This window comes from Aplysia californica, unplaced genomic scaffold (genome assembly GCF_000002075.1).
Source record: "Aplysia californica isolate F4 #8 unplaced genomic scaffold, AplCal3.0 scaffold00084, whole genome shotgun sequence".
NCBI classification, from domain to species: Eukaryota; Metazoa; Mollusca; class Gastropoda; order Aplysiida; family Aplysiidae; genus Aplysia; species Aplysia californica.
Window position 1 is genome coordinate 1,343,183 of NW_004797354.1, and position 13,100 is coordinate 1,356,282.

General features: G+C 38.3%; 1 protein-coding gene across 1 annotated transcript in view; it reads right to left on the reverse strand.

The window, feature by feature from the left end:
• Positions 1–3,050: 3,050 nt before the first annotated feature.
• LOC101855934 overlaps positions 3,051–13,100 on the reverse strand; it is a gene marked incomplete in the record, with an annotated part of 23,280 nt that continues 13,230 nt past the window's right edge. Inside the window, 5 exon segments of the mRNA XM_013080390.2 lie at positions 3,051–3,118; positions 3,814–3,908; positions 4,931–5,009; positions 11,089–11,247; positions 11,942–12,223. Of these exon segments, the coding sequence (XP_012935844.2) occupies positions 3,051–3,118; positions 3,814–3,908; positions 4,931–5,009; positions 11,089–11,247; positions 11,942–12,223 (683 nt within the window).

Here is a 13,100-nt window from a genome sequence, read left to right on the forward strand (position 1 = left end):
TGTCCATTACTGGGTCCATGATTGCCCTACAGGTTAAGAGATCTAAGTAAAAATGGCAGTGACAGTGGCTATTTTACAAATCCAACTTTACTTTAAAAGATACTTCCAGCTATAAGTCACTGCATCATCACTACAGAAAGTATTAATTTTAAAAATTAACAACATGTGCGTGTTTGAATAAGCCTACTTACTGGGTATGCTACGCCTTTCCACGCGTGTGTTCACCTCTTTTCATCTATCTTTACATCATATAACTATTTTATTTAGATCACTTCAAACAGACAAAGCGAGAGTACGATATTATTATTTTTTTCTGAATGTGCTAAATTAGGAGAAGCAGGGCCAAGCTGGGGTATCCTGTGTCGGAACGGAAGTCATGAAGACCAACCTGGGTCACCAAGAAAAGTCGCTGGATAAAGAGATTATGGTGAAACCGTGACCGGCCTAACATGACGAAAACGGATAAATCTAGTTACAAAAGAAACAAAGAAGATTCAAAAGATAAAAAAGAAGGAAAAAAAACCCCCCGCTGTATCCTTCCTCGACTCTCTACGGCAACATAGGATGAAAAAGGTAAGTAAAGTTAAAGTAAGTAGTAAACAGTGAAAACTTGAGGTACTGACAGATCGTCAAGATTACATTATTGTGTTTCAGGTTAGGAAAAGAACATAAAAACACCGACAGAAAAGAAGAGTGGGAACATAACAAATCTAACATCACTATATTATTATTATAATTATTGAAACTGAGATTAGTACTATATATAATATATATATATATATATCAGAGATGTGATTGAGAAAGGAGTAGAGCCTGGTGAAAGCAGAAGGAGCAGCCTGCATGACCCCACCAGAAGCTACAACAACCAGCTCATGATGGGGCCAATCAGCAAGCCTGCACTAAAATGGACCTTTATGAAGAGGCGTGAGGAAGCATGGATTACCCCGTCTTCCTGAAACCAAAGTCTTAGTTCTATATTCAAGTATTCAAGTATTCAAGTATAAAATATATATATATATATACATATATATATATATTATATATATATATATATCTATCTATATATCTATCTATCTATCTATCTATCTATCTATCTATCTATCTATCTATATATCAGAGATGACCAAAACAGATACTATGTTTTTTGGTTTTGGGTTTTTGTTCTGACTTTGTTTTCTTTTTGTGGCAACACAAGTCGAGTACAATCGCCGGTAAATTTTAAAAGAAATAAGAAAATATGAATTTATACACATAAAAGATGTTTGTTTTGGACCATGTATTTCTGAGCTTGGGATAACATGGCCGATGTACAGTAGCAACAACTATGGGGGTGTGTGGGTGAGTGTGTATGGGTGTGTGTGTGTGTGTGTGTGTGTGTGTGTGTGTGTGTGTGTGTGTGTGTGTGTGCGTGTGTGTGTGTGTGTGTATCTGTGTGTTTGTTTTTGTATGTTTGTTTGTGTGTGTAGGGAGAGGGAAAGAGGATTTAGTAACATTCTGTATAATGTGTACAATCACTCTACAGTTATAAACTATCCATGATCATAGTTTACACTGACAATTTTTAAAAACATTATTTCACTAGACAGGAAACTTACTTTAAAAAAAAACAACTAAACTGTCAGAAACGTTTGAAATTTCGATACGTAAATGTACTGTACAGCTTAAAAATAATGTATCTACTTGAATATATTTTTAATTGAATCAGGTTACTATACAGACAATGAATACATTTGAAATTCCATCTCTAAATTAGACAATGTTTTATAATGAGCAACCAACGAAACATGAAATAACAGACTAAGCTATACGTTTCATGTTGAACGTGAATATGAGAGACAATTTCGGTTTCCCAATGTACTTGTGTGCATCATTATCTGTGCAATGTCTTGAGGGATTGGAGAATATTTCGGAATAGGAGATGTAACATATTCGTGTATTTCCAATGTTGTTCTGAAAGAAGAACACAGGAAGTGCTAATTCAAGCCACAAATAATCCTATCTTCTACAAGGGCATAACTTGCTTTGGAAGGGCGTTATTGTTTTAAAAAGTAAAATGATAAGTTGTTTCGTTGTTGCACTGATACAACGTCCTTTGAGACACAATCAGGCCGTTTTCAAAGGCGAGGTTTTACTGTGGAGGCAATAAGGTATAAGGGAGGTGTCGTCAGGAAAAGTGTGGGAGGGGGCAAGGGTGCTGGGGTTATCTAGACTGGACCCTCGATTGAATGGTACAGAAGAGAGCTTGACAAATGACGCACATTGAAGAAAAAACTGGCAGTAGACAGTATAAGGCCTATGGTTGGAACCTTATTTTATAAGAGGCTATTATTGTCAAATGGAGGCTTAATAACTCACACGTAAAATTAGAATACATGAAGTTGTAAAGCAAGAGCTCATTTATAGTAAATCCTGCAATCTTTATTTAAACAGAAAAAAGGTGAATTTCTCTAGTCGCTCACATGTAAACAAGACATACGTTCCACTTGAATTGCTCATATTTCTAAAGCAGGTTTTAAGTACTCGAACTTGGATCATAGATAACATGGCCTAACTACGAAAACACAGCTGATATCTTGAACACACTGTTCTCTTCAGTGGACTGTCTGTTATATTAGAACAATGTCAAATCAAATTTAGAGGAGATAACGATTTAAAAATATTTACTGAAAACGACTGCCATAACATAATGAAACATTTGCTTTAAAAAGCATGTAACAACATTGCTACTCATGGCAACTACACGCTGTATGCCCTACATTAATTTTTACTACCAAAAGCAAAGCAGACACAAGGATAGAAGCCATTAAGCACAATGTAAGAAAGTCTTTCTAAACATGCAGAAAAAGGGGTATGTTAACAGCATTTTTATATTCTATTCTATTCTATTCTATTCTATATATATATATATATATATATATATATATATATATATATATATATATATATATATATATTATATTATATTATATTGTAGTGTAAATACAAAGCAGGGTACCGAAGATACGTTGAAATAGGTACAGTAGTTAGGTCCTAGAGCTTATAACGAGAGGCTAATCAAGGTTACCTTTGTACAACACATCTTTCCTCTTTTTGCCGAAGGGAACGCTTTGTTTTGCCCCTAATAGTATCAACAGAAACAAGCATCAGATCAAATGGTAAGGGAGGTGAAACAAGAAGATCAGGTAAGGTAAAAGAAGGTAAAACGATAGAAGAAAAAAACACATTAAGGACATGGCAACAAATCCCTCTTGTTGTCCCCGTCTGCGGCTGTATACAGTCTGAGGAAGGAACTATTACAGTATTGTTCACATTATAGTATTATTTATTGGTTGCAATGTTCAATTTCATCACACAGAAAGCCCATCACCTATTGATGAAACAACATGTAAGCCATGCACACACTGAGTCGCGCGCCATGCATTTTTAAAATGGTATTGGTCAAAAGAAACAACGGACAAAATAATATTGAAGTATTGAACAAAGCAGGATAAAAATGGAGAAAAACACACACGCAAACAAACAAAACAATACTGATCTTATAGGGAAATACATTAAAAAGTATTTATTTCATTTGAGGTGGCATTGCTGTCGTTTTCGCATACTTTTCTTTTCATTTAATGTTACAATAAATCACTTGCGATATAGCGATTTTGTTTATCGAGTCCCAACTGGAAGTTTGGAAAACATTGCTTTTCTTCAGTAAAGGTCTTGAATTCTTTGGGGATAGCTTTGGATTTTAAAGACTTTTTTCAGTTCTCAGTCTAAGCAAATTAACATTCTGTCTTTTCTGAATCGGAAAGAAATGATGCTCACTTTCTTTTCTCAATCTTGCCAGTTCGGCTTCTTCCTCCTCCTTCGCTGTGTCTATGACGGGAAAACGCGATGAGGTTCTCGCCCGGGCTGGAGATCTGAAAAACAAAACAATATTTAAGACATAAATCGTTCTGTGACTTTGACTTTGAGCTGTGAATCGCTAATACGTAACGCAAAAAAAATATATTGAAACGTATTTTCAAGAGTATTGCAATGTCATTTGTAGCATTAGTCATAAGGGCAAAATGCTGAAACTATCAAGGAGTGCTTTTGCCTTTGCTACTATTTCAAGAACTTTCAACTGCTTGCCAGTCGATGTGGTGCTATTGTTTATTAACACTTGGCATAAAGTCAATAAAGAAGTCCACAAGCTTTGCATATCTGCAAGTGATAAATGAAGATTTCAGATGCTTAAAATGTGACAAACTCTTCCTTGCAAAAATTGGCTCAGAGCCCAACTTACATCTCTGATCGAATGAGGAAACGGAAAAAGAGCCTTGAACATCCAAAAATGAACAAAGGTTACACATTTCTCCGTTGTGAGTTTACGTCAATTCATCAGCACATAGTTTTAAAAAATTCCAACAGTGCTTACTGTGAGCCATAGTTCATCATATAGGTTTAAAGTGTATTCCAACAATGTTAAGTTATTTAACAGACGGGACCTCCGAATTTAACGTCCATCTCCGGAACCAAGTGGGTGGAAATCCTTACTCACCCAAAACAACCCAATTTTAAACAGCACAGCTGGGTGGTCGAAACAGGGTCATCTGCTCCGTTATATAGCATGGTACCATCCGTGTTAACGGGGCACCAAACCGTGAGACCGAAAGCAAAACACGACTAAAGACTACCCAAAACACGTTGCATAATGTTGTTCTGGGCTGGCTCTTTCTCATAGATCAGTGACTAGAGAAATCGAAGCATTACAGACAATAACACTGATTTTATCGAGTACTTCCGTCGTTCTTCTTCAGGTTGTTCCTGGTGACGAAGGAGAAGACATGCGCCGCTTATACACCTTACAGATTCACAAAGGTTATATTCTATATGGGTTTTTTTTCCATCTTTAAATGTGGGCAAAAAATGTTTAAAATGCGAGTAATTAGCGGCTCACCGTTTGCTGACACCGGCGTCGCTTTGACTGCGGGGATGGGAAGAGGCGTTTGATATCCTTGACACTTTTCGGCCTCGGCCTGGAGAGAAAATTGAGTCATCGATTAACTTAATGCAGGTATAATATTACTAATAAACATATTATTATAAAATATCTACATTAGGTAATATGATTATATCATATACGCCTTTTAAAAATTATTTTTCTAAAATCAAGACCACAGACTGTTTTCGGAATAAATCGTTCTGAAATTTTTAAAAAATAAATCAATACCTTTCTGTTCAGACACAAATGTATTTACTTTTGTTAAAATGAATAAATTAGCATTTCAAATGTTTACACGGGGGGTTACAGAGGTCTTTGGCATCGATGTTTTAACAGTCCTCCGAGGGATTGAAAGTTATTGCTTAGATGCGTGCTCATATGACCTTTGCAGTTGCGAGGGCCGTAAAACCCTATACAAAACTAATTTCTTAAATGGAATTCCCCATTTGAATAATTTAGGTATGCAAATTGAATGCATAGGTTGACGTAAATTTTGTTGTCATTACGGTCGGGTTGTACAGCATCGTGTTTTAAACACAGCATGCACGCTGCTAGACGTACCCGTAGCGTGTATAAACCAAAGTAGTGTAGTGTAAAGTAGTGGACGAAAGAGTAGGGTCGACCCTCAAAACATTGCAACAAGGATAAAAAATTATATGGTTCGACAGATAAAATCGGCATTCGAAATCGTGGAGGAAGTTATTTAAAATTGCGTCAGAACGAGAACACGACGAACAGGATCGCTCAGGGAAAAGGAAAAAACAAAAACCAACCCACAAAAAAAAAAAACGAAACCCCCAAAAAACCACCTAGGACTAAGCCACATTACTTGACGTTAGTAAGTGTGTGTGTGAGTGTGTGTGTGTGTGAGTGTCTGTGTGTGTTTGTGTGTGTGTGTGTGTGTGTGTGTGTGTGTGTGACTCATCATTTCATTTCATAGCTAAAACAGACCTGGATGGCTGCATGGTGCCTCTACAAATACATTATTAAATGGATGATGCTGATGGTCGTTTCATTTGGTCGCTTTTAAGCACATGGGGGCTATCCCGCAAAATACTGTTCTGAGAAAACCAAAGGTAATGTTTTTGGACTCCTCTTCAGATTCCATAAAAGACAAGGAGAGTTTTTTCTATAACCGAACAAATATACACACCAATGAAACCAAACTTCTCCTATAGGTAGGGTAATGCCCACTTTTGGAGTAGGTCAAGATTTCTGGAAATCCCCGAAATCCGAAATCTGGATTAGCCCGCTTGTCCTTAAAAGTGACCTCTTATTAAGCCTAGTGTCTGCTGGCTAAACCATGATTGATTTGTGTCTAGTCGGGCGAGAATAAACAGACAACACAATTTCATTATGGTTCCTTTTGCTGAGACAGGATGTGGCTGTAAGAGCTAAATTAGCAACAACTCCCCCTCCCCTATAAAAACAACCCCCCCCAACCCAAAACAAGGATTTAAATAGTAGGATCGGCGGCGAATGATAAAGAGTCCATACTTTGGTCTAACTTCTTCCCGCTGAGGGAGAATTTCCTCTCAATCATTGCGCTAGTACCTTAATGAAAACATACATTCCTCCGCTTTTCACGCCAAGCACACAGGGTGAGCAGCAGCTGGCTGTTCTGTTTTGCCCACGCTCCCTCACCTTAGCCTACGCCCCCCCCCCCCACGTTAACCCCCCCCCCCCTCTACTCCAGAATTGTCAACAAAGAGGGAAAAAATGTCGTGTGGCGTTGTGGTCAAAGTGGGCGCTCGACCGAAATCTTTGAGTGCTCCCTTACAATTAGGATTTTGTGTTTTTTACCATCGCCGATTCTCCTCAAAGTTTCATGTGAACTCACTGAACGCAGAGGTTCAAAGATTTAAAATGAATGCTACCGTTGGGTCATTTACAGACAATGTTCACTACTATGGCACACAGCTGTTTTCAGTTTGTGGCATTCAACTTTGAACACAACATAAAGACTCAAGATGAAGAGAGAACATTTCATGGCGAGGAGATGATACAGAGTATCATTCTTTAAAAGTGTATATTATTATCTAAGTCTAGCAGTGGTCTCTCGGGTACCGTTTTTCAACCTCAGCGCTTGGACTGAAAATTTGACTAAGGTAAACTCTTTCCAATTCATATGGACATGAAACCAGTGCCAACAGTGCCTCTTCGATATTGTGAGACATTCGTGTATATTTACATTGCAGTTCAATGAAAATCACCGCCTGCAAGAAAAATGAACTAGATTGCTCTCCTATCTGCAAAGAATACAAAGATTTCAGTTGTTCAAAAATCGGGAGCTATAACACAAGATGACAATGATGCAGACGAAATAGCACATCCGAAAAAAATCACTTCTTATTATAAAGAATGTTAGCTGAAATTGCTTTGTCCACAACAGAAATGTCAGTGACTAATGGTGACTTTCTTTCTTCTTCTTCTTTTTCTTCTTCTTCTTCTTCTTCTTCTTCTTCTTCTTCTTCTTCTTCTTCTTCTTCCCTTCTTTCTCCCATCTCATTCTTCTCTTTATAAATAGCTAGTTCCAGTGGTTACTAGTATCGATTACTCAAGGCACAGGGTGATCCCCTAAAAAAACCTGTACGGCTTTTTTTTCTGAATATGCCGCACAAAATCTATCTTAGAATGTTGCAATTTGAAACAGATATAATTCAAGCAAAAGGAATTTGTTTGACATTAAATTCAGTTCATATGGAGGAAACCTATTTTCAAAGTCGAAATTTGATTTTTTTTAAACTTCCCATAAACGCAAAAAATGCTCCATTAAAAAAAAAAATCTTGTAAGTGAAGACGTGAAATGATTGGTTTGGATTTTTTCTACCTTTTCTCAGTAAAATTTTAATTTTCCGTTCCTGTAATATTTAAATGATAATTCGTTTCTCTTATGTAGTTTAAATTTTTTTAAATATATTCTGGAATTGCTTTGTATGTCCTCCTTTAGACTCGACACATTTTAAAGCGTAGTTGGTAATTTTCAGTGATGGCCGAACAAAAGGATCCGCCTAACCATGTGTGCTCAAAGTCAGTATGTAGTTGTTTCTAGAGACAATGGGGGGAGGGGGAGGGTGGGTGGGTTGTCCAATAAACAGCATTTGTGGAACCATATCCTGGAAGATGAATACGGGCTTTCCTTATGAACAAAATGTCATGGAGGAAATGTTTACGCGTATCAAGACGATCGAAAAATCATGAACACATTGCTAACCTCTGATCTATATCAGTTTCACGAGCAAGAAATGGTGCAGTTTTAGATGAGAATCTGCCTTAAGAATGCGGAGAATTGAGATGTAGGAAAGTCCTAGCAGCAGATATCGTTTACGAAGAGACGTCTCATGGGACTCATCTATTGAATTCTGCACCCTTGTGACTTTTAAAGGAGTGCAAACGGTGTGTGTTTGACCTGAAGTGGTCGTTTTTTTCTGGGAATTTTTAGTTTTGATTCTCTACAGATCCTAACTGATGGAACATCTCCATCCATGATATCGAATAAGGTCTTAAAGGAAATTTAACATTATTTCCGTACCTTGTGCGAAACTTACAAAATGAGATGGCGGTGAGGAAATACAAAAAGCTCTCTGCTCTTTACTAATCCTAACTATGATCTCAGCAGGCAAAGGAAACTTGAGAAAAACAATATCTGCAAACTTCTGTTGACTTGTTAGACTACTGTAGCTTGCAATGTGGTGTGATCATTGGGACTTTCAATGGCGGGCCCTATGCGAACTAATGCGTCATGATGTACAAATGTGGCTGAAAATGGGTTGTGTTTTATGCGCTCAATAGAGCAAAACGTTTCTGTAGATTTATCTAAAATGATTATTAACCAAGTACCTTTTGACTTCAGAATGTTTTGTACACATTTGGAATGCACAGCTTCGGTGTGGAGGAAAACATTCACACAAAACGTTGTAAAGCCTTGGGTTTTTTTAAAACCCCTTCACTGCTTGGCCCTAGAATTGGGTGATAAGGCAAATCTTCGACAAAAAGCGCGTTCCATAAATCTTAATTTATAGAGGAAAAAATAATTAATTGTAGACTACTTTTTAGTTTGATTTTAGATTTTTGGCAGATCTATCGTCATGGGTGGTTGGCGGGTGCTCTGGTGTGGTTTGCTCCTTCTTTCCTATTAAACAACTATCGTCTTTATCTCTCCTCCTTTTTTATGTTTGTTACTCTCTTGTAACACCTCTAATCTTTGGCACTTATATGACCTTATTGTGTTGCAAGTGCCGTAAAACTCTTACTAAAACTGAAAGATCTATCGTCGTCGTCCCCTCTCCACTGACGGCTCAAAATAACCGTCAACACTTTCAACCGCACAACGTAAAGGAACAGTGAGCTGATCTCGCAGAGACGACCTTCGTGTTGACAAAACTTTGCCCCCCCCCCCTGCCGACTCTCAAACGGTGTTTTTGTTGTTGTTGTTGTTTTGTTTTATTATTTTTCCTCTCAGCCACGAAGTCAAGGAAACCTAATTACCTACCTTTAGTGATTTTGAAAAAAGAACCATCCCCACCTTAATGTGCAGAAATAAGGCCAACAAAAACTATAGCAGACCAGATGCTTACATATTATTGCGTAGTTTGTCTTCTTTTAACGTGTGCTTGGGTTTCGTTGCAAAAAAGTGGTCAATTGGAATTATCCTACTGTGATTGCACATGGCGTTTGCAAATGAACAAACCCATAAAAAATGAACAAATGTATTTATGTTTAAAGTCATATTAAATTTCAACAAACTTAAGGTAGCAAAACTTTCTGATTAATTATAGTGCCACTTGTGGGCGCGGCAGTGGTAGTACCATATCCTGTGACGTTTTAACTGAGACGTCGGTACTGCCAACTGTGGGTAATAGGGGGAGTTAGTGAGTTGAGGGGGGTAATAGGGGAAGGGTTTGGAAAGGTTGGTGCGAGTAGGGGGAGGTTGGGAGAACAGGGAACAGGGGGTAAGGGTTTGGAGCTGGGAGCAAGGGGTTGGAAGGAGGGTTGGGAGGAGGTGTGTTGGTGTGGGAGAGGGATGAGGGGAGACGGAACAGTGGAAGATGGTAGGGAGATGGGATATACGGGGTATAGCAAAAAAGTTCGAAGCAGAGAGGTAGACTCGGGCCGGGCAGAAAAAGGGTTAAATGTAGTCACTCTAAGCACACAGAGGAGACGTGGGCCTTGTACAATACTACTCTAATTTGTTTTGGCTCCTCATAAAAATCCATGGGTTTAAGTCGTTCAGTTAGAATATGAAACGTAAGTGGTAAGGAGCAGAGTCCCTTGCAGTGATGTAGGATTAACATGTTGTGAAGTACGGCGTGCGATTCTGAAAAAATTTGGTACTGATATTATAATAAAACCATCTCGATACTAAACCATTAATGTATATTCAACAGCTTTCTTAACAAATCATTTGCCCCTTTCTGATTCATGCCGATTTTTATTTTGTTACAGACGGAGGTTTTCTGGCTCCAATGACACCAAATTAATCTCCGATGGAATGTTTTTACCCCCATTACGTAGCGAAGTCCTCAGCTAAAGTTATTCGCCTAAAGTATTAATGCAATAACGCAGCACAGAGAGTGTGTCCTTGGTAATGAGGTCGCAACTAACCCCGCCTGTCTGATTCGTCACCGATACATAATATTGTGTTCCTGGAATTAAGAGAAAAGAAAAGAAGAGGACCGAGAGAGACTCAGACAATAATTGGAACGAGTGGATAAGAGAACAGAAAATTATTTTAAGAATTCCAAATGCATTCAATATGCAGGCTGCAATCTCTTCTATGCTAATTATATATTATGCTCTGTTTGTAGAAAAGAGGTTTAATAATATATATTTACATATTTGTATATTATATAATAATATACATTATGATGATGATGATGATGATGATGATGATGATGATGATGATGATGATGATGATGAAAATTATTATTATTATTATTATTATTATTATTATTATTATTATCTGTGTGTATAAATTCCCAAGATAAAAGTGTTTGGATCAAAGAGAAAGACGCAAAACACGTAACGCTCATTCCCAAGAACTTCAAATAGTCAAGACATTATGACGTTACACAGGGAGTTGAGAAATCGTTGACAACGAGCACGAGGCCCACCTCTGTCCTCCGAGTCACGGCTCGGTCTGCTCGCGACGCTGGTCCTATGCTCTGGTCGCCCGCTGTTGGTGACGTCATCCTCGCTCATGTAGTCGTCATAGCCTGTGTCGATTCTCACCGTGGTCTGATCGGACGTCAGCTCAGACATAGTGAGCCCCCCTGGGAAAATAAGTAGACGACTGTAGGTGTGGTGTAGATGAGGATTACACGCAGAACAACCCCTTCCACTTCTTAACAAAAAAATCACCTTACCTTCCCTTTCCTTCACACACACACATACACCCACCCACACACACACACACACACACACACACACACACTCTCTCTCTCTCTCTCTCTCTCTCTCTCTCTCTCTTTCTCTCTCTTTCTCTCTATTTATCTCTCTATCTCTCTCTCTATCTCTCTCTCTTTCTCACCCCTCTCTCACTCTTTCTCACCCCCCTCTCCTTCTCTTTCTCTTTCTTTGTCTCTTTCCCTTTCTCTCTCTCTCTATCTGTGGGGGTATATGTGTCTGCATGCGTGTGTGTATATGATGTGTGTGTATGTGATGTGTATGTGTATGTGATGTGTGCTTGTGTGTGTGTGTGTGATTGTGTGTGTGTGTGTGTGTATGTGTATGTGTGTGTGTGATAATCATCTCCGCAAACACTGGATCTTAACTGGTTTTATGATATAATATTTATGTGACAGCGATTAGTGATAATAATATAAGAATGCTGTTGGATCACTAAAGCATGTGTGAAATAAATCTCATTGCAGCGGTGTTTCGCGAGCACTTTGTCAGATTTCCTGCTGGCTAGGGGAAAACCAATGGCCCACATACACCATGCGTGTTCATTGCACCAAGTCTTACCAGAGTCTTGAGACATTTGCCTGGACGTTCGTTCCCTTGACCCTTCACTCGCCGTCTCAGTTTGGTACGAGGCCACACCCACTCGTCTGCTCCGTTCTGCGAGCTCCGCCTCCTCCTCCACTCGACTCCGCCTACTGCTTCTCCTCGATACGCCTACATCTGCCCCGTCGCCAGCTTCTCCCTTTTGCTGCTCCTCGTCATCAGGTTCCTCGTCCTCGTAGTCGTCAAGAGCTTGTTCTCCCAGGAAACCGTCAGTGCTAATTATAGTCAAGAACGGTGGATCTGATAAAAAAAAAGAAAAAGGAAAAAGAGTTAATTTGTATGTATTATGTTCAAAGCCAATAAAGACTAAGATATAACGGGGTATCTTTTTCAGTAAAGTTTAATGTCGATCAAGAATATTACATTTAGGTTATCTTAAAACATAAGTTTCGAGTCGATGAAGAATGTGAAGTTCGAGGATGACCTTTCCCTACGAGCCTGTATTTAATGATCATTTAAGAATAGGCACAGAGTGGATTATCTAAGGTACACTATCAGTAACTGTGATACAATTTTTAAATTAAATTACGGTGTTTCACTTTGTTTGTTATAGATGTGATTCAAATCCCATGCTGAGAAAATAATGTATGTAGTCCGTCAAGCTCATATAGGACTGTAAAACTAATACTCGCCTTGTTTCCCTCGACAGGTAGATACTCAGCACACACAACAGAATGACTCCATAGGTGCCAAAAGTATAAGTCTTAAATTTTAACTTTGTACACATAGAATGTGTATTCATCTATTTGTCTTTTTTGGTTATTTTTTTGGTTTGTTTTGTTATATTCGATTTTTTTATCTGCAGATGTTTACTTATTAACGAGGGCAGCGGAATGGGGGAGGGAGAAGAGAGTAGGAGGCGAGGGACTGAGAATATTGGAGAGCGTAGTACTGTAATTTTTATCTATTTATATTTTTAGCTGTGGTACATTCCATTGTTGTTTTTTGTTTTTGTTTTTTTGTTTTTGTTTTTGTTTTGTTTTGTTTATTTGATTGTTAACACCTTTTTTTTTTTAGACAATCATTTGGCATCATTTACAGCCCATAGCACGAATATGGAGCTGCATTATGAAAATTCAACAAACAAATAAGCTTATAATTTTTTTAAAGGCTTGCC